Here is a 20,752-nt window from a genome sequence, read left to right as displayed (position 1 = left end):
AGCATTCATCCTTTCTTTCAAACATTTGCCCAGTAAAAAGTTGATTAGTACCATAATTATGCAGAATAACCCAGCATGGAATCTTCACTGAATTACTTGTATTTTTCCAGCTTACAAATGATGCTGTTAGAATTATCATTGATTAAATGTTGGCTCATGGAAGACATTCTGCAAATATGGCAGCAGTTCATAGCTGCTTTTCTTATTACTTGAGCTTTTGATTATAAAGTTTACAAAGTGTAGCTGTAAGACTTGTTTTTAATGCTTTCAAGAAATCAGTGGGTTTTTCAGTTCTTATATTTTTCCAGTTCTTATATTTTTCGAAGTCCAAGTCTGGTAATTATATGATTGAAACCAATCAACTTGAAAATACAATAGGGAAACTGAATTCAATATAGCTTAGTTACATTTGTATATGGAAATACTGTATCTGTTGTGACTTGGTTCTGTGATTTTTATAAATGAGAACAGCTTAGCTAAATCCTTTCTACCTTATCTTGGTTTACTAAGTCATAATATAAACAAGTACTTTATCAATGAGTGCTGTTTGTTTGTTTGTCCATTTATATGGGCTGTTATTAAACTAAGAAGTCTCTAATTAGTCACAATAGGATATTATGATTGGCTACAGTACAAAGCTAGGTCATAATTTGAAGCTGGTTCTTAATTTCATTGGTTGCATCACAAATAGAAGAACAAAAGAGGAACATTTACAAACAAATTTATAAAGCTGAGATATGATTGTTTAAACAATGTGTACAAATGTAATAAAATTTTAAAATATGGCTGATTTTAAACTAAAGTATTATGTGTTAGATTTTTTGTTATATTAAAATCCTGTTTTTCCTCCTTCCGAATAGCTAAACCACGTGAAAGAACGTATTGGTGAACATGTTCCAGATACAGCACTTATACTTTGTCTTGGCATTACTTCAGGAATCGGTCGGCTGGTCTTTGGCAGAATTGCAGATTATGTTCCTGGTGCAAAAAAGGTTTATCTACAGGTACTGCTAGATAACTAGTAGAAAATACATTACTAATGTATTTCTAGATAATAATATATTCAGGCCAATAATATGAAGCTTTTGGTGGGCTTTTTTCCTATATTTGCTGCCCTTAATATTCTCAGACGTGTATAACTTTTGCAGAGTTATGTCTGGCATCTAAAGACCACTGATAGGTATTTAGTGGCATAAGAACGGTCCAGAAGATCTGAGATAGTTTTGTATAGGCATAGTTCTCACCAATAATATCCATGAAGTAGTGATTCTGAAAATAGCATGTTACACTGATAATATTTTAAATATTTAAATCGATAGATATGCAATACTGAATCTTGAAAATTGGCAGAGATATTGTCAGATGTCACATAATTTCAATTGAACATCAACTTTGATGTATACAATTACTACGCTAAAAGTCTGTAGAGATTCTAAGTCATCCAGGTCATGGTTGTCTCAAAGGTGCTATTTCAGGCGGCAACTAGACTTTCTTATTTTTTCTTTGAGCTTCTCATTCAGCTCTGACGGGATAGTGGGAAATGGAAGGATTTACATTCCTTGCAGACATCTGGATATTTGCATCCTTTTAGAAGGCCGTTAGAGCACTTGGAGGTTTATCTGTGTCCTCAGGGCCACCCGAGTAGTGCTCCAGGTTCCTGGTAGTCTGCAGTTCCTTGCAGACTACAGGAACCAGGAACATTACTTGGGTGACCCTCAGGACACAGATAAAGCTCTAAGTGCTTCAATGACTCTCTAAAACAGGCCTGCGATGTGGTTGGATCCGGTCCGTGGGGCCAGCCTGGAAAATGGAAGGGGCCCACGTCGCTTCGGCTGGTCTACACATTGCAAAGAGGAAACATGCCAGCAGTTTGGGGAGTGATGTCAAGCTGGCCATGCCCACCCACCTGGCCACACCAACCCACTCGGCCATGCCCCCTGAGGTCAACTACAGCCCTAATGCAGCCCTCAATGAAATTGAGTTTGACACTCCTGCCAGTGGTGGGATTCAAATTTTTTTACTACCAATTCGTGGGCATGGCTTGGTGGGCGTGGCATGGCTTGGTGTGTGTGGCTTGGTGGGCATGACAGGGGCAGGATACTGTAAAAACTCTTACTCCCACCCCACTCCTGGGGGAAGGTTACCACCAACCGGTTCTCTGAACTATTCAAAATTTTCACTACCAGTTCTCCAGAACTGCTCAGAACCTACTGAATACCACCTCTGACCCCTGCTCTAAAAGGATGCAAATGACCAGCTGTTTGCAAGGAATATAAATCATTCTCCACTATCCTGTCAGAGCTGAAGAAGCTTCTTGGATGAGAAGTGAAACGTCTTCAAAGAAAAAACAGAAAGTCCAGTTGCCTTCTGTAAAAAGCACCTTTGGGACAATTACTGTGCTACATTTCTTTAGGCAAGAACAAGACCTGAAGTTTGGAATATGAATATTTCTTTGTGTGTATTTACATTTTTTTTAAAGGATTGAGTTGTTCATTTTTTTTCTTTGTATATCTGCTTATCTATATAAGGAATTTCTTAAAAGGTCACAAATAGTAATGTCAAGTAAACACTTGGTACTTAGCACCAGTGATGTTGCAGACTTTGGCCAATATGCCCCAATCAGTTCAGATGACACAAACCTTGGCAAAATATTCTCTTTTCTAGAGACAAAGTATTGATTGTTTTAAAGTAACTTTTTAAAGAAGCACTTCTTAAAGAAAGTTGTTCAGAATGAACATTGAAATAACTGTACATATATAGACTAGACTAGCTCAGAGAATAAATAAAGTATACTTTGTAGCTGCAGTAGTCTTCTATAGTTTCACGTATACTGTGACATTTAAGATTAGTTAATGGATTGCAAATGATAAGCTTTTGTTCAAGGGAAGGACAGACTCTAAACGTTTATGACATCAGATTTCTGTCCTTTCTTTCTAATCATCTTCTGCATTAGACCTGTTCTTGTCATGACTCCAATTAAATTTATCGTCATGGCAAGAACTCTCTACTTACCAAACTGGGATCAGAAATAAATGGGACAGAAGAAGCCTCCCAAGTGTTACTTGCAGGACCAACATTTACAAATGTTGTTCAGAATTTCCAGAACAATGAGGAATCCATGCTCCATAGAACAAAATAAAATATCTTTCCTACATATTCTAAGAAAATAACTGAAAATCTTTGCTTTAATATCCAAGCTTTCAATCCATGTCAGAATAGAATAGAATATAATTCTTTATTGGCCAAGTGTGATTGGACACACAAGGAATTTGTCTTTGGTGCATATTCTCTCTGTGTACATAAGAAAAAAAAAAAATACAAGAATCAAGAATCATAAGATACAACACTTAGTGATAGTCATAAGTTACTAATAAGCAGTCAAATCATACTAGGAAACAAATAAAACAGTATAAATTGTAAAGATACAAGCAATACAGTTATAGTCATGTGGGAAGAGATAAGTAATAGGAAGGATGAAAAGAATAATAGTAATACAGTCTTACTAAGTAGTTTGACAGTGTTGTGGGAATTAGTTGTTTAGCAGAGTGATGGCATTTGGGGAAAAACTCCTTGTGTCTAGTTGTTCTGGTATGCAGTGCCCTATAGCATCGTTTTGAGGGTAGAAGTTGAAACAATTTATGTCCAGGATGTGAGGGGGCTGTAGAAATTTTCACAGCCCTCTTTTTGACTCGTGCAGTATACAGGTCCTCAGTGGAAGGCAGGTTGGTAGCAATTGTTTTTTCTGCAGTTTTAATTATCCATTGAAGTCTGTGTTTGTCTTGTTTGGTTGCAGAGCCAAACCAGACAGTTATAGAGGTGCAGATGACAGACTTAATAATTCTCTGTAGAACTGAATCAGCAGCTCTGGGCAGTTTGAGCTTTCTGGGTTGGCGCAAAAAGAACATTCTTTGTTGTGCTTTTTTGATGACATTTGTGATGTTAGATGTCTATTTAAGTCTTGAGATATAATAGAACCTAGAAACTTGAAGGTCTCTACTGTTGATACTGTGTTGTCTAGTATTGTAAGAGGAGGTAGTATGGAAGGGTTTCTCCTAAAATCTACCACCATTTCTACGGTTTTGAGTGTATTTAGTTCAAGATCATTCTGGTTGCATCACAAGGCTAGTTCAATCTCCCATCTGTATGCAGATTCATCGTTGTCTCGAATGAGACCAATCACTGTTGTATCATCTGCAAACTTCAGTACTTTAACAGAGGGATCTTTTGAGATGCAGTCATTGGTATATAGTGAGAAGAGAAGTGGAGAGAGCACACAGTCACTATCCCATTTCTGGAAAGAACAAGAGAACTAAAGAAACGAAAGACTCAGATTTCAGGCTGCTGAGAGACCTTTATACCTATCTTGTCACTATTTACATACGTTTACAGACAATATTAATTTAGTTTAAAACAATGTTGAGAAATCAGTGAATGCCCTGCATGTCTTTGTGGCTACAGGAATTGGGGAAATGTTAAACTTGTGGTTTGGACTTCTGCAGTCCAGGGTCAGGTGAGATTCATTGTGGTTCTGATCATGCTGAGGTCTGCCTTTGCCCCCCCAAAAAATATATGTGATGGAGCAACAAAGTGCAGCAGTAGTTTCTGTTGAAGTCTTTTTCCCATACAAAGTGTAATAGAAATGTAAAGACTTATTTTTATATTTATTCCCCAGCAAGATCACTTGTAAGAAAGATCTTTAAGTTGATCCCTTTTATTCCACTTTTCAAGGCTGAGTAAACATTTCCTCAAATGCAGTCTCACCTAGCAGGAAGAAGACATTCACTGTTTTTCATTTGAACTTTTTCATTTGTTTCAGAGCTAGGATATAAGCAAAAGATTAGATCAACAATGAGTGACTCTTTGCCTAGCAGAAATCTTGAAACCCAATATCTTAATATGTATTAGCACAGCACACATTTTATATGTAATGTATAAAGTGTTTTTCTTAAAAAACAATAAAACATAGGCATGCTTACTTTATCCAAAAGATAGGAAACTTACAAGAAACAATATGGGACAATGGATAGAATACTGAACTTACTGGCACACTGCTTGGGCAGGATGTTAGGTTTGGATGAGTTCAGCAAAAATTACTCTCATTCTTTTAATACTGTTGTGGTCACACCGGGTGGCAGCATTTAGCTGACCATAACTAATCTTGAGAAAACTAAACAAGATCACATCTGCTAAAACTTAAATGGAAACTGCCAGGATATATCCAATTATTAGACCAGACCAGGATATTATGGTAAGCAACCCAAGATAAGGTGAGAGCAAATCATGTCTGGATGTGACCATGCAGTTAACAGGAGTTGAGACTAATTCAAGGGAAGTGGAGAGGTTATTTTTTATAATTACTTCCCAGAAAAGTAAAAATTACTGGTGCATTAATTATCCTTATCATTATGACAGTCATTACTTCTAAGATAAATAAAGTGCTTTTCAAGATTTAATACTCTCTGTTAGGTATAACATTGATACCAAATATGGTTTGGGTGAATAAATATATAAAACTTAGATATCATGGTTTAAGTGCTTATCACTTTAAGCACAATGCAGCAGGCAATTAGCCGATTAAGGGTGCGGTTAGAAGTTACAATATAAGGAAGCATTAGAAGCTGGAAAGCTTACTGTAACTGTGTGCTGCTGCGACTTACTGTGTGTTGCTGAGACTAACTGTGTCTTACTGTGACTAACTGAGATTACTGACTGTGAGTGCCTGTGACTGAACTGTTATTGTTTGCTACTGTTTGCTGATTTACTGCGTAATTCTACTGAATATCCAGCGTTTGTTTCTCTGGAGAGTGAAACCGGAGGAGGAGAAGATATCTTTATCGGCTGATAAAGATATTGCAAGGACTCTTAACTTGGACTATACTAGTGAGTCTTACTGGATGGAAATACTGTGAATGACTTAATGGACTGAATGACAATGTTTAAACTCTAACTGGATTAAAAACTATTTAAACTACAAACAGTGTTTGTGTTCAGTGTGTGTATACTCTGGGGCCCTTCCTGGCTTGACTACTGCTGCAATACTCTTCTAGGGGTTAATCCCCAAAACCCTAACATTGGTTATGGGCCCAGCAGCATAGTCTAACTAACCAGGATATAGCAGAGAGAGTTGGTGTGAGTTGCACATTACTGTAAAAACAAACTGTTTTAATTAGTTTAAAATAGTCAAAATATCTGAAGAGTAATGGCACAAGTAAATTTGTCACAACTGTCCATGATATCCAGGCTGGATGGAACAAACTATGTTTCATGGTCAATGAAATGTAGTTTACTTCTACGCAGAGAAGGTTTGTGGGACATTATAGCAAACCCACCAGATGTGAGTAGCTGGGATCCTGCTAATGATGATGATAAAGAAAAGTTACAAGACTTTAAACTGAAGAATGAGCAGGCTTTATGCATCATAGGACTTGACTCTCTGTGATCAGCAGCTTGTCCATATTCGTGGAGAAGAAAATGCTGCAAACTGCTGGGAGAACCTCAGGAAGATTTATGTTCGGGACAGTGTAGGAGCACATATAAATCTTACACGGAAGCTTTTTCGAACGCATCTTCAGAGGAATGGAGATATGTTAGTTCATTTAAACTGTATGAAGAGCATTTTTCAAGAATTGCAAGAAAAAGAGCTTATATTTAATGAACTGCAACAAGTCTACATAATATTATCTTCATTAGATCAAAGCTATGATGACTATGTGACTTCGTTAGAGGTATTGCCAAAAGAAAGCCTCTCATTAACCGAGATTACAGGCAGGCTACTAGAAGAAGCCAGAAGAAGGCGTGAGCGTAACGAGCTGAGAGAAGATAAGAAAGAAGAGAAATTATCTTCAAAGCTTGAAAGAAACCAGCAAAGCAAAGTAAAGCACCTGGAAGAAGAGAATTTATCTTCGACGGCATACACAATTAAAAAGTGTTTTAATTGTGGAGGCAGAGGACATTTGGCAAGATTCTGCAAAAAGAGAAAAAGCCAGAATGTAAAAAAGCCAAAGAAAGCATTTGAACTAGCCACGTTTAGCAACTCTGATGTGAAGAATAATTTATGGGTGGTTGACAGTGGCGCATCCCACTGCATCACAAGAGATAAGACAAAATTTATAAAAATGTCTACAAGTTCTCAACATATATCTCTTGCCAATGGCTGGAATCTGAAAGCGAAAGGTCAAGGTTTTGCACGTTGTCCGTACATAAACCAGGATATAAAAATGTTGTATGTACCGCAACTAAAGTTTAATTTGCTTTCAGTAAGGGTATTAGATAAATTAGGTTATGTAATTACTTTTAAAGATAATAATTGCATAATTGAAAAAGATAACAAAAGGGTAACTGCAGCTTTAAATGGAACATTATATGTATTAGATAATAGTAAGAAAGGGAGGCTCAAACTGTATTTAATAATATAAAACCTCATAATGAATGTATCCATTTATTGCATAGGCGTTTGGGGCATGTAAATTTTAAAATGCTAAACCGTACAGTTGAGTTATCTGAAGGAATAAGGTTAAAACCTTGTGATAAATATTTGCGTTGTAATGTTTGCTGTGAAGATAAGAGCAAAGTATTGCCTGCAAATAGGCTAAATGGTTTCAAAACAAAAGAACCTTTAGAAGTGGTATTTGCAGACATCATAGGTCCAAAGAAACCCAGTATGGGGGTGCTAGATATATACTGAGCATTATGGACCATTATTCTAGATATGGGTTTTGCTATTTAATGAAAAGCAAAACTGAAACATATCAACATTTTTTCAATTGGCTTAGGTTTGCTGAAAGAAAGTCTAAACGACAACTGATAACCCTGGTGACAGATAATGGCACGGAATTTATTAATAACAAATTCCAGAACAGACTTAAGATAGCAGGAATAGAGCATAAGAAGTCTGCTCCATACAGGCCAGAACATAACGCTTTTATTGAAAGAAGAGGCCAAACACTACAGGCAATGGTTAGAACAATGTTAAATGATTCTGGGTTACCTGATTCTTTGTGGGGAGAGGCTACAATGTGTGCTAATAACATATTGAACAATGTTGTTAATACAACAACAGGTGAAATACCATTTACCAGGTGGCATGGCAGGAAACCTGACCTAAGTTACCTGCACACATTTGGTGCACCAGCATGGGTGCATATTCCTGCACAACTCAGAAAAAAGGGCAACATAGAGCTAAAAGATTTTTCTTCGTTGGTTATCAGGCAAACCATAGGGCATATAGATTTTGGGAGAAAGGCACATCTAAAGTGTTATGTAGTGCTAGTGCCCAATTTCTAGAACATGAAGGATGGGAGAAATTAGAACAGGATGACAATAAAGATGTAATTATTGAATCCTATAGAAATCCCATTAGTTATCCCTGTAACTTTAAAAATAAAGTAAAGAGACAAATACAGGATGAAATAGTGCCCATAAAGGAAGAAACAGATTCAATAGCTGAACAGGATGAGGAAGATGAACAGGTAGTAGTTCAACAAAGTCCTCCTGTAAGCCCTGTAATTCCCAGAAGAACTACACGTATATCTAGACCGCCTGATAGGTACCAGGCTAACACAGTGTGCCAGATTAATCAAGTTCCTAATTCTGTTGAAGAAATTAAAAAGTATCCTACTAAGGAAAAAGAAAGATGGTATGCAGCAATGAATAAGGAACTGAATTCATTAAATGATATGAAGGTGTATGAAAATGCCAAATTACCTGTAGGAAAGAAATCCATTGGCTGCAAATGGATATTTAAGGTAAAAACAGATAAAGATGGTAATTTAATCCATAAGGCAAGGTTAGTAGCCCAAGGTTTTAGGCAGAATGCTAATGACTACGATGAGGTGTTTGCACCTAGTCTTAAGGCAGCAACCTTGAGAGCAGCTTTAGTGTGGGCAGCTAGTAAAAACTATATAGTTAACCATCTAGATGTGGAAACTGCTTACTTGCACGCCCCATTAAAACATATTATTTATATGAAAAAACCTGTTGGTATTAAAAGTGAAAATAAGGATAATAATGATTGTTGGTTGTTAAAGAAAAGTCTCTATGGTCTTAAACAATCAGGCTATGAATGGAACCAGTATATTGTAAAGGAACTAGACAATATAGGATTTAAAGCTGGTTTAGCCGATCCATGTCTGTTTAAGAGGGAGACAAATGGGAAAGTATCATTATTATTACTATTCACAGATGATATTGCATTGATAACTGAAACTAATGATGAAGCAAATAAAATAATAGCATCATTAGGAAAGAGAATTAAGATCAAGCAATTAGGGAGATAAAGAAGTATCTCGGTTTGAATATAAAGAAAACACGGAAAGGTTTTAAGATATCTCAGGAAGATAAGATAAGCAAATTACTAAAAGATTACAAGATGGAGCTTTGTAAGCCAGCTAAGACTCCAATGAGTCAGGAGTTTAGCAACACTGATGAACAAAGCCCTGAGTTTGATAAGGTGATTTATCAATCTTTAATTGGTAGTTTGAGTTATATTAGTAATTGGTCTAGACCAGATATATCGTACTGCATGAATCAGTTGGCTAGATTCAATTCTGCACCATGTGAAAGACACTGATTGCAGCTAAGAGGATATTAAGATATCTTAAAAAGACAATGAATTATTCATTGTATTTAGAACCAAAGGGTGATTTAATTTTGAGTGCTTATGCAGATGCTAGCTTTGCATCAGAAAGAGACACTAGAAAGTCGACTTCAGGAACAGCCATAATGCTGGGTAAGACATTAATAGGCTGGAAGTCAATAAGACAACAGCATATAAGTTTGTCTACTATGGAGGCAGAATTCTCCTGTTTATCATTGTTATGTACAGAATTAATAATGTATAAACAAATGTTAATTGATATAGGTATAACTGTAGATTATCCTATAATTATACATGAAGATAATCAGGCAGCAATTCAAATGGCCACAAATATTGGAGTAAAAACAAGGAGCAAGCATACAGATCTAAGATACCTAAACGTGAGACAATCTGTAAGAAGTAAGATGATTCAGCTAGAGTACTGTATGTCGGAGGACAATTTAGCTGATAATTTTACTAAAGCCCAAGGTGCCAGTAAGCACCAGGAGAGTTGTGAAAATTATGGGATTAGATTGTAAGGTATTATATATTTATTTCACCCAAAAGGGGAGTATGTTAGGTATAACATTGATACCAAATATGGTTTGGGTGAATAAATATATAAAACTTAGATATCATGGTTTAAGTGCTTATCACTTTAAGCACAATGCAGCAGGCAATTAGCCGATTAAGGGTGCGGTTAGAAGTTACAATATAAGGAAGCATTAGAAGCTGGAAAGCTTACTGTAACTGTGTGCTGCTGCGACTTACTGTGTGTTGCTGAGACTAACTGTGTCTTACTGTGACTAACTGAGATTACTGACTGTGAGTGCCTGTGACTGAACTGTTATTGTTTGCTACTGTTTGCTGATTTACTGCATAATTCTACTGAATATCCAGCTTGTTTCTCTGGAGAGTGAAACCGGAGGAGGAGAAGATATCTTTATCGGCTGATAAAGATATTGCAAGGACTCTTAACTTGGACTATACTAGTGAGTCTTACTGGATGGAAATACTGTGAATGACTTAATGGACTGAATGACAATGTTTAAACTCTAACTGGATTAAAAACTATTTAAACTACAAACAGTGTTTGTGTTCAGTGTGTGTATACTCTGGGGCCCTTCCTGGCTTGACTACTGCTGCAATACTCTTCTAGGGGTTAATCCCCAAAACCCTAACACTCTCATAGAGTATTTGAACAAACAATGTAATGTAATCTTATTATTAAACAAAAGAAAATGAAACATTCCTTGAAATATTTAAAGAATTAAGATCGTGACAGTCTGAAATGTTAAGAAGCCCTCTCTTAATGATGGGTTGGTTCTGTGTTTGATCACCACAGAGGAATATGCCTGAATGGATTAGGCAAATCTTCATACTGTTTAGGTCTGTGAAGGCTAAGAGCAGGTTTTTAAATTGGGCCTGGAGACTACCTTCAGCTAATGCAGTTAGACCTCAAAAACATCGGAGTTATGCCATGTTTTTGTAAGTGCTGCATATAATAAAGTAATTTGGACACCTTACAATAAATAATTAACAGAAATATGTTTTTAATTATGTCCCTCAACTCGTAGGAGTCCTTTTGGTTCAAGAATGGCTTTCATGGGGGGAAAAAGAGTAAATGCTAATTAATTTCTCTTTCTCTGGTAATCCACATGCAATCTTCCAAAGATGCCCTGAGCTGTCTGTTGAAAGTTGAAAGTTGTTGGAGGGGTTTGCACAGAAAAAAAGAAATGTGAAAATCATATACTTTGTTCACAGATATACTAATCCATTGATGGAAGAACTTTCTATCAGCAAGTAGACACAGTTGGATAAAAGGACACTTTCCTAAGTCAAATAGACTTCTGATGACTATATAGACACATCAATTTAGTTGTCTTGATTACAATAAAAAAGGGGTTTGCTATTACTTACTTTATAGTAGCAGTTATAATTTTCTTACTCTCTAGTTTACTACTTTGGGATTTCCTTGAATTGAAGAATATAAGGAATTTAAGTACAACTATGTCAAATTTTGCTTAGTTTGGTTTGTTTGTTTAAGAACATCTAAGCTTGACCTAGGTGGAAAAAAACTTTATTAATTTTTGGTGAAAAATATCATTTGTAATGGATACAGTAATAGAATCCCTTCACTGTTTTTCACTATTTCCGTTCCTTTTGTATTTCTTTTGTATAGGTGATATCCTTTTTGTTAATTGGCCTGATGTCTATGATGATCCCGTTATGCAGATCCTTTGAAGCTCTTATTGTTGTCTGCCTTATCATGGGCCTTTTTGATGGATGCTTCATTTGTATCATGGCACCAATTGCTTTTGAGTTAGTTGGCGCATATCATGTTTCCGAAGCAATTGGATTCCTCTTAGGCTTGATGTCTATACCAATGACAGTTGGCCCACCTATTGCAGGTAGGGAGAAATGTTTAATTAAATATGTAAAAAGCATATCAAATAGTACTGCTGCTGTTATGTTTTTATCTGTTTTAACTGTGTATTTTAATACATTGTAAACTGCCCAGTCCTTTAGGTTAGGTGGCCACAACATATTTACTATCATCATCTTCCAACATCTGCCTATCTCAAATCCTTGGAAAGGACATGATAGATAGGTTGATAAAAATGCCAAATCCAGGCTAAATACCTTCTGACTGGTAACCAGCCATCATCACCATCATGATAATAATAATGATAATGATAATAAGTGTAGGTAGTGCCAGTAGTAATAGATTCCTTGGGAGCAATCCCAAAAGAACTGGAACAACACTTGAACATCATCTGCATTGACAAAATCACCCTCAGCCAAGAACCAGGATCTAGTAAAAGCTTCTTGTTGGAAGAAAGATAACTTTTCTGAATCTCTATTCTTATTCTTTCAATTGGAATAGCATAAAAAGGTTTACTACAATGGGGGATTGTAGAAAATCACTGCTCTTTCTCCTTATAATATCAATTCCCTGAACACAATTTATATATCACCCAGTAGCAGTTTTCCTTTTTTTAAAGACTTCTTTTGAAGAAAGGAAATGCTTTATTAAGCTACAATATTTTTTAAAAAATATTTTAAGACCTACGTTGGGTAATTATTGTATGTATAGTGAACTCAGGAGTACTTCCACATTTTAAAAAACCTGTTGAAAAATCTAGCTATTTAGCTTGAAGTGTTAATCTTAGTGTTATATTTTTTTTTTTCATTTTCCAGGCAAGTTACGGGATCACCTAGGCACCTATGATGTAGCATTCTACCTAGCAGGAGTTCCACCTATTATTGGAGGAATTATATTATGTGCTATTCCATGGGTGCATGAAAAGAGGAAACGCAAAGAACAAGCTACACCTGTGAATGGAGAAACCACAGAAAAAATGCTGGAAATCAAACCGCCCCCTATATCGGATTCATATGAGAAACCGAGCAAAGAATTAGAATCTGTTATTTAATATTGCTATTTTTTTCTACCAGATTGAATTTATTTTTATAAAATTAGGTAGCTTTCTGTTTATAAACTGTGTGTACCATGATCCTGGTTTTTGGCAAAGCTATGGCGAGCAGTGTGGAAATAATATCAAGAAATCTTTTCAGCTGTTTTTGGTTGCATTTACAAAATACGTTTCCACTTTTATATGACCAATGTTATAACTGAATATATGCTAGTGAATGTGTAGGTTAGAGATACATGAGTGTATATGTGGGAGTCAAGATCTGTCCTGTCTTATCAGTTGATTTCCTCCTAATACCTTCACTTTTATAATCTGTCCAGCAGAGTGATTCAGCTGGAATTTTTAATAGTATCAAGTGGTTTTAAAACTATTTCTGCTAATTTTTAAAAGTTCTGGGCATGTAGATTCAGAGTTTTTTAAATTGCGGCAATTTTTTTACAAAATGACATCTGCACTATAGCGTGCTACCAAGTTGAATAATTTACAACACCTCATTGTGTGGTTTGCTTTTTGGTGAAGGTTTGGCCTTGTTTGATTCAGTCCATGGCATATTGCTTCTGAAGGGAATATAAGGTCCAGCTTAATTCAAATGCATACCAATACCTAACATAACTTACAATTGGAGCATTTATTTTTACAATTTTGTTATATGCAGGATAAAACAGAATATTATTATGCAATACTGACACTTATTAGTTTTCTGTAAATTTTCTGTTGCTTAAAATTTAACAGTTCCATTCTGTATTGCTACCTATCTCAATATAGATAGTACTATAGTAAAGTTAGGGCTATTTCATACTGAATAATTCAATTAAAGGCTTAATTCAATTTTTTGTGAATATATGGGAAAGTATGTGCTGAAACACATGAATGTTGTGTCATTTAGTGCCTAGGAAATATAGTTCAAGCTATATTGTTAATAAGCTTGTTTTGTTAATAAGATTTTTAAATTACAGGTAGTCCTTATCTTATGGCCATTACTGGGATTGCAACTTTTGTTGCTAAGTGAAACAGTTATTAGATGAATCATGCCCAATTTTATGATCTTTTTGCCATGATTGTTAAGTGAGTCACATGGTCATTAAGTAAATCCGGCCTCACCCACTGACTTTGCTGGTTAGAAGCCCCCTATGAAGGTTGTAAACGATGATCACGTGAACCAGGACACTGTACCTATCGTAAATACATGCCGGTTGGCAAACACCTCAATTTTAATCTCTGTGGGGTTTCTACGATGGCCGTAAATGTAAGGACCAATTTCAATTCATTTTTTTCAGTGCCTTTGTAACGTCAAGTAGTTGCTAAACAAATGGTCATAAGTCAAGGACTACCTGAACATATGTTAAGTACACTGACATTAATTTTTCAGTTATATTTGCATGTTTTTATTATTGATTCAGAGTTCAGCAATTTTACATGTGAATTGTTTTCTCTGCTGTTTTATTTTCAAATCAAAAGATATATTTAATATAGCATTAATTATTCAAGTTTCAGTGGTGCCATGCATTTCTCTGGTCCTTCCTGTGCATAGCACAGTTATTAAAAATAACAATCCTATGGATGAAGACCAAATTCTGATTCTATCTTGCTCAGGTCCTGTGCTCTGCACCAACAGCAGAAACAAGCAAGATAGATACTGAGAATGATATGGCAATGCCCACATGGGTTATCTCTCAGTATTTTGAAATTAAAGGTGCATTTGGCTGAATAGACATGGGGCCTTTCCAGGTCTTGTGGTATTCTATTCTTTTTTCTCAATAGACACATTTTGCAGCATCCAGTTCATCTTGATAGTTCATTAAGCCTCCAGCTAAAGGATGCAAACAGATCATCAATTATGTACTATTTTCACCTGCATAAGCAACATCATGCAGTGTGCAAAATAAGAAATAGTGAGCCCGCCAAATTAAACCCTCAAGATAAGAAAACATGCGACTAAATCTGATTTCGTTTCATCACTTCCAATCGTTTCACTCTATTTCTCCACCTTGTCTCCAAAGCACTTGGAGGCAGGATAAGAAGCAATGGATGGAAACGAATCAAGGAGAGAACCAACCTAGAACTAAAGAGAAATTTCCTGACCAAACAATTAATCAGTGGAGCGACTTGCCTCCAGAAGTTGGTGCTCCAACACTGGAGGTTTTTAAGGAGAGATTGGACAACCATTTGTCTGAAATGGTATAGTTTCCTACTTGAGGAAGGCAGGCGGTTGGATTAAAAAACTTCCAAGGTCCCTTTCAACTCTGTTATTATGTTATTCTATTTGAGGCTCTGTATTAGGCCATTTTCACCCACTTCTAAAATATTTTTAGTTCCATCAAAGCTTTTCCTCTGCTTCTTTCATTCTTGAATGTTCCTTGCTCTCTTTGACTGCATTTTTTCAACAATATTTTTTCCTTTTCACATTATAAATCTATTGACTGCTATTTTTCTACTTTCCATTAGCATTACATCACATACTTCTGCAGCACTCAATGATTATTTTCATGCCATCAAGTCAGTGTCGACTCTTATCAGCCAGATACATTTTCTCTTGACAGTCTGCCCCTAACCTGATCCTTCAGCATCAGTGTTTTCATTCTGTTCCAGTGTCTAGATCAGGGGTGTCAAATTCAAGGCCCGTAGGCCAGATCCAGCCCGCAGGGTGCTTAGATCTGGCCCTTGGAACTGCCCTGGAAAAGATGAAAGACTGGCCCGTGATGCCTCTGCCAGGGAAAACGGAACTTGGGAGGGTGGCACATGGCCCTCCCAAGCTCCGTTTTCACTGGCAGAGGGTTTCAGGAGTCTGTCCCAGCCAAAAATGGAGCTCACGAGCCCGTTTTCATTGGCGGAGTGCTCAGGCCACCACAGGTGTTCCTGACACAAATGACATCAAGCTGGCCATGCTCACCCTGACCAGCCCTCCCCCCGTGAGTTCAAACACAACCCTGATGTGGCCCTCAATGAAATTGAGTTTGACACCCCTGGTCTAGATTCTTGCACCTTATCTACCCTTTTCATTCATATTTTTCATGTAGGACTTATTATCCTACTGGGGTCAAGACCCGCAGTGGGGCTATGGTTAGAATGCAGTTAGAGAGTTCTGTAAAGCACTGTGAAGTGATATATAAGTCTAAGTGCTATTGCTATTCTAGTTTCAGTTATATTTTGTTTTAGGCTTTTCCCCATTAAGTTCTCTTTTCCTTCAAATCCATTCTTCACACTATTCAAAAATGGTGGTAGTTTCATCAACATAACCTCTCTACATCCTTGCACTCTTTAGTAATTAATTCTCTTAACCTTTCAACATAATCATTTTTGCACATGAATAAACTTACATTTAAACTACATATTTGAAACAGATTTTCCTAAGCAGACACCAGTTACCGTTCTCATTTGTTCTTCTTGGGTCTCATTGCTTATTTAGTTTTTTGAATTGCTCATTTAGTTTTTAGTGTTCTCTCACCTTGTTCAAACCATCTATTGAAGTTACCCAACAAGATAATTTTTCCTACATCATATTCATTCAGAACATCACACTATTTTACTGAAACTCGTCGCTGGCATGTACACCATTCACAAGAGTTTAACCTACAACTATTGTCAACCTACAGGATCTTAATTTCATAAGTATCTATAACATTTTTTTAACAGCACTTCATCTTTTCTGACATAGATTTTAGTTTTCATTTGTCATATCTCCTCTGCATGTATTCATCAACCCCAGGGTATTATACTAACTTCATTCACTTCTTTATTTTTGTTTTGTTTAAGAAAATTCTTTCCAGAATGGCACTTTGTCAATCTGTTGGCATTGAGACCTAACAAACTACCAAATCCTTCCACTGTCAATGTTCTTGCTGGAGTGCTATCTTCCATTTTTCCTGTTCTAGGAAAGTAGTTTCTAATTTCTTTTTCTGGGTAGGTCTTACTGGACATATATGAATAGATAGAAAAAAGATAAGATGGGTATAATGGATAAATACAAAGTTAAAGTATCAAAATGCCTATACAGACACAACAACCAGATTTAAAATAAATGCGCACTATTCTGTTGGTCTCCAACATCCTTTAGAGTGAATTTTTAGCAAGAATGATATAATAGCAGTTTCACCATTTTTACAGTCATGAAGTAAGTAGAAAGCAACCTTTTGGACCCGAGGGTTAAATCCTACTACCCTAATTGACTGGAAAAATGAAAAATGTTGCAACCTCACAGGGAAATATAAATGACTCAGGGAAAATAAATACAGTCATTACAATTTTTTACAGATTCCAAACCAGCTTCATTCTACCATATTTGTTAATAGTGTTATAAATATTATACTACCTGTGTTGTAGCATTCCTAGCTAAGGTGATTCTGGAACACACACAGAATAACCATGGATTCAGCTGTGAGGATCACTCTTGCCTTTAAGATGTAGCCAGTGAACTGCTGGGATTAGTATTAAATGACCTCAGCCAAAACAGACAGGAGTGCCTGGTAACAGGGCAAGAGGCAGTGCAGATAAGCCCTTAGTTTCACAGACATATAATATACCTATATTTGCTTCTTTCATTTAATCAATTAATCCATGCTCTTTAGCATTTACTCATATATTCCAAGTCACAATCTAACATATGTTGTCATTAGATGAGCCCATAACAACTCACCTCTACCACTCTGTTTTTCTAAAAAAAAATGTAACCAAAGCCATTTTACACCAAATGCATACATGCTATGTGATGCAAGCTAAGTTATCCATGATCTAAGAGACTAGCTTGCATGCCAACATACTGTTGCTTGCATCCCACTAAATAAAAGATATACAATATTTTAGCCCATCAGCAACTGCATGGCACTCAGTTGCTTTGGTTCTGGTGACCTATTTAGAGGTGATCTTGGACTATTGGCTCTTGCTTGAAAAGTCACCTTGTTGCATTGAAAAACTCTCCCTCTGGGGATTGGGCAAGGTATTTAATCATGTTTCAATGATTTATAATTTTGGTTTGGCTTCATTTTCTTCTATTTTCTGTTGTTTTATCTGGTTCCTCTTGTTTTACTTCTATGTAAGCCACCCAGTCACAATCTCTGAATTGGGCTGCCATATCCAGTAATTATCTAAATAAATGTGAGCATTACAGCATCTTTGTCTTTCTAGTTTTTTTTTAGCTCCAGGACTCTTGTGAGGCTCAGAAATGTAGCAAATGAATTTAAATGGCTTCTTCAAAGGAGATTCAAAAGCACTGAACAGGCGAAGCTTACCTCTATATTTACCAATAAAAGTTACCCGTAGAATGGCTTCTGTTCATATCTAAGATTTTTGCTTATTTATTAGAAATAGCAAAGAGGTGCTTCAACCAATTTTATGCTATGTTTATGGAAGAGGAATATATACAATAAAGAATTTCATTTCTGAGAGATGTTGTGTGTGTCCATAGGCTGTTGAGATGCCTGCATATATGAAATTGTTTTATATTTTTGTTCATTTCTCAGAGATCTACAGGGCATAATCAGATCTGTTTTCTGTTGTTTTTTGGGGGATTGCAGCAAAAATTTATTCTAAGAAAGATGATTTTGTAACGTTTTGTTGAGAAAGCAAACCAGTCTTGGACAGCAAACTTTAATTATTACTTTTATGAGAGAATTTATCACTGCCTTTTTTTTGTTGGATCATCTTTTTTATTTCTGCATTGTTGAACTTTTCCCTCTCCTTTTTTTTACAAGTCCTAAAGAGAACTGGACTACAATAAAAGAAACATGTTAACACATATGAAAATATTAGCCAAATGATAAAGAAATAATCTGCTTAGCTGGATATTTATTTTATGGGCTGCTGTAGTCACTATCAATTCAAAGAGATAACTCAACTCCCCCTTTGTAATATGTACTACAACCAAAATACAAAAGATGACATAAATTTTAAACACCACACAGATAAGATCCTTGGAGTAGAACACAGTGAACCCTACTACTGTTCAAAACAATTTCCACTACCAGAGGGACAAAAATATAATTCTCCACTCCCCCTCCTCCTCCCCAAATCTGCATCCATAATGTCCTTTCCAGGCTTTCTGAATGCCAGAGAGGAGGGGGGCAATGAAGAAGAGGCACATTCCCTTGGCTGCTGCAGATGCCATCCCTGAGCAAAGAGACCTGGAAGGAGCCTCTTCTACTTAGCCTTATGGGATTTCTCCGCAGGAAGACCAAGGATGGTTCTGAGGGAGACAATCCTGCCTATTAAATTGTCTGTGTTAGTCTTATTAGCTTCCATTCCGTTTATTCTGTGCATCCTGTGTAGATAACAAGAAAATTCCATTTCTAAGGCTTTAGAAGCTGAAGATATTTGTGAAACACAAGCTGACTTGTCACTCCAGGTACTGAATAAACTCAGAACATACAGGTAGTCTTTAACTTACAATACTTCATTTGGTGACCGAAGTTAAAACAGCACTGAACTAAGTGACTTATGACTGTTTTTCAGTTACCACCTTTGCAGTATCCCTATGATCATATGCTCAAAATTCAGATGCTTGGCAACTGGTTCATATTTATGATCGTTGCTGTGTCCCAAGCTTATGGGATCACTTTTTGTGACCTTCTGACAGGCAAAGTCAATGGAGAAGCCAGATTCACTTAACAACCATTACTAACTTATCAACTGCAGTGATTCACTTAACAACTGAGGCCAAAAAAAGTCATAAAATGAGGCAAAACTCATTCAACAAATGTTCCACTTAACAAGAGAAATTTTGGCTCAATTGTGATCATAAGTCAAGGACTACCAGTAATGCCAAAGAGCTGACCAGATGGGCTTTTCACTGAAGCATTTTTTTTTACTTTTCTCTCTCTGTCCCAGGGTAGTACGAAAATCTTGAAATATAGACAAGAAGCAATCTTGATTGAAAGTCAGGAAATGAGATCACTGATTTCTAACAAGTAAATATTGATTATGCATTATCAAGTCATGGTGAAATCTTAGTAAATGCACAGTTGGACCATCTCTGGGATGATCTGCCCTTACTCTAACCATTCAGATCTCCTGATGCACCTATCACTGCGCTAATAAAATCCTTTTCACTTTTCTACTTCAATCTTTTCTGGCATTATGGACTTCTCAAGAGAATTGGACTTTTGCATAGTGTGTCCATTATATGATAATGATAATTTGAGCCTAATAATTTGTACCTTAAAATAAATTTTAATTAATTTGTTCCATTTGTTTGTTTTCTGACAATCTATGGTGTCCTTAGGACTTTTCATAGTATTAATACTCTTTTTATCCAGTTTCTAGAAATTTCCTGCATGATTTTGTGATCTTTGTGATCAGGTATAAACACATCACTGCATCAGCTTCTTCTGCACTGGTAATTGGAGAGTAAAATTGGATATCTTGTTATTGAGAGAGTATCTTCACCATTTCATTGTGATTTACCATTGCCTTTTCCCATGCGGTATGGAATTCCACTTTTACTGTTGTCACTAAAGTGGTAATTCACCTCCAGCATATTCTTAAATAGTTGCTGCCCAATATATTACCTGCTTGCCTTAGCTGAGCAGCTGGGATGATCTTCATACCTCTGTGGCATTGCTGAGTGTATATTTTAGTGTATAATCCCAGAATACCAGTCTCGGCGTGAAATCCGAAGGGACGCGTTTTGCAGCGACAGCCTCCGTCCGCACCGTAAACAGCTGGTTTCTGGTGTTTTCTGGGAATTGCAATCGAGGTGAAGGCGCTCCTTTCGCCTGGCAAAATGCCGGCGGTTCCGGGATTAGTCGGT

At 36.5% G+C, this 20,752-nt stretch overlaps 1 protein-coding gene and 1 long non-coding RNA gene across 3 annotated transcripts in view; one reads left to right on the top strand and one right to left on the bottom strand.

Annotated features, from left to right (window-relative positions):
• SLC16A10 (solute carrier family 16 member 10) overlaps positions 1-18,117 on the top strand; it is a 51,321-nt gene extending 33,204 nt beyond the window's left edge. The window contains exons 4-7 of one of the 2 annotated variants that reach the window (XR_015745182.1): positions 861-1,004; positions 11,757-11,985; positions 12,776-14,429; positions 15,613-18,117. Coding sequence is in view for 1 of the 2 variants with exons in the window: in XM_087942202.1 (XP_087798328.1) it covers positions 861-1,004; positions 11,757-11,985; positions 12,776-13,011 (609 nt within the window). In the remaining variant the exon portion in view is untranslated. Of the gene's footprint in view, positions 1-860; positions 1,005-11,756; positions 11,986-12,775 lie in introns of both variants that reach the window. The other variant, XM_087942202.1, reaches the window with a different exon arrangement.
• LOC148132927 (uncharacterized) lies at positions 706-20,645 on the bottom strand. Its single transcript, XR_015745183.1, has 2 exons — positions 20,511-20,645; positions 706-4,818 (listed from the first exon to the last, which is right to left on the bottom strand). It is a non-coding gene; the product is annotated as an uncharacterized LOC148132927 (long non-coding RNA).
• Positions 20,646-20,752: the final 107 nt, after the last annotated feature.

Source organism: Notechis scutatus, chromosome 1, assembly GCF_049901735.1.
Source record: "Notechis scutatus isolate UNSWTSFEM ecotype Mainland chromosome 1, rNotScu1.2, whole genome shotgun sequence".
NCBI lineage: Eukaryota > Metazoa > Chordata > Lepidosauria > Squamata > Elapidae > Notechis > Notechis scutatus.
The sequence above is the reverse complement of the archived record's forward strand: the minus strand, read 5'-3'. Positions and strand labels throughout refer to the sequence as shown.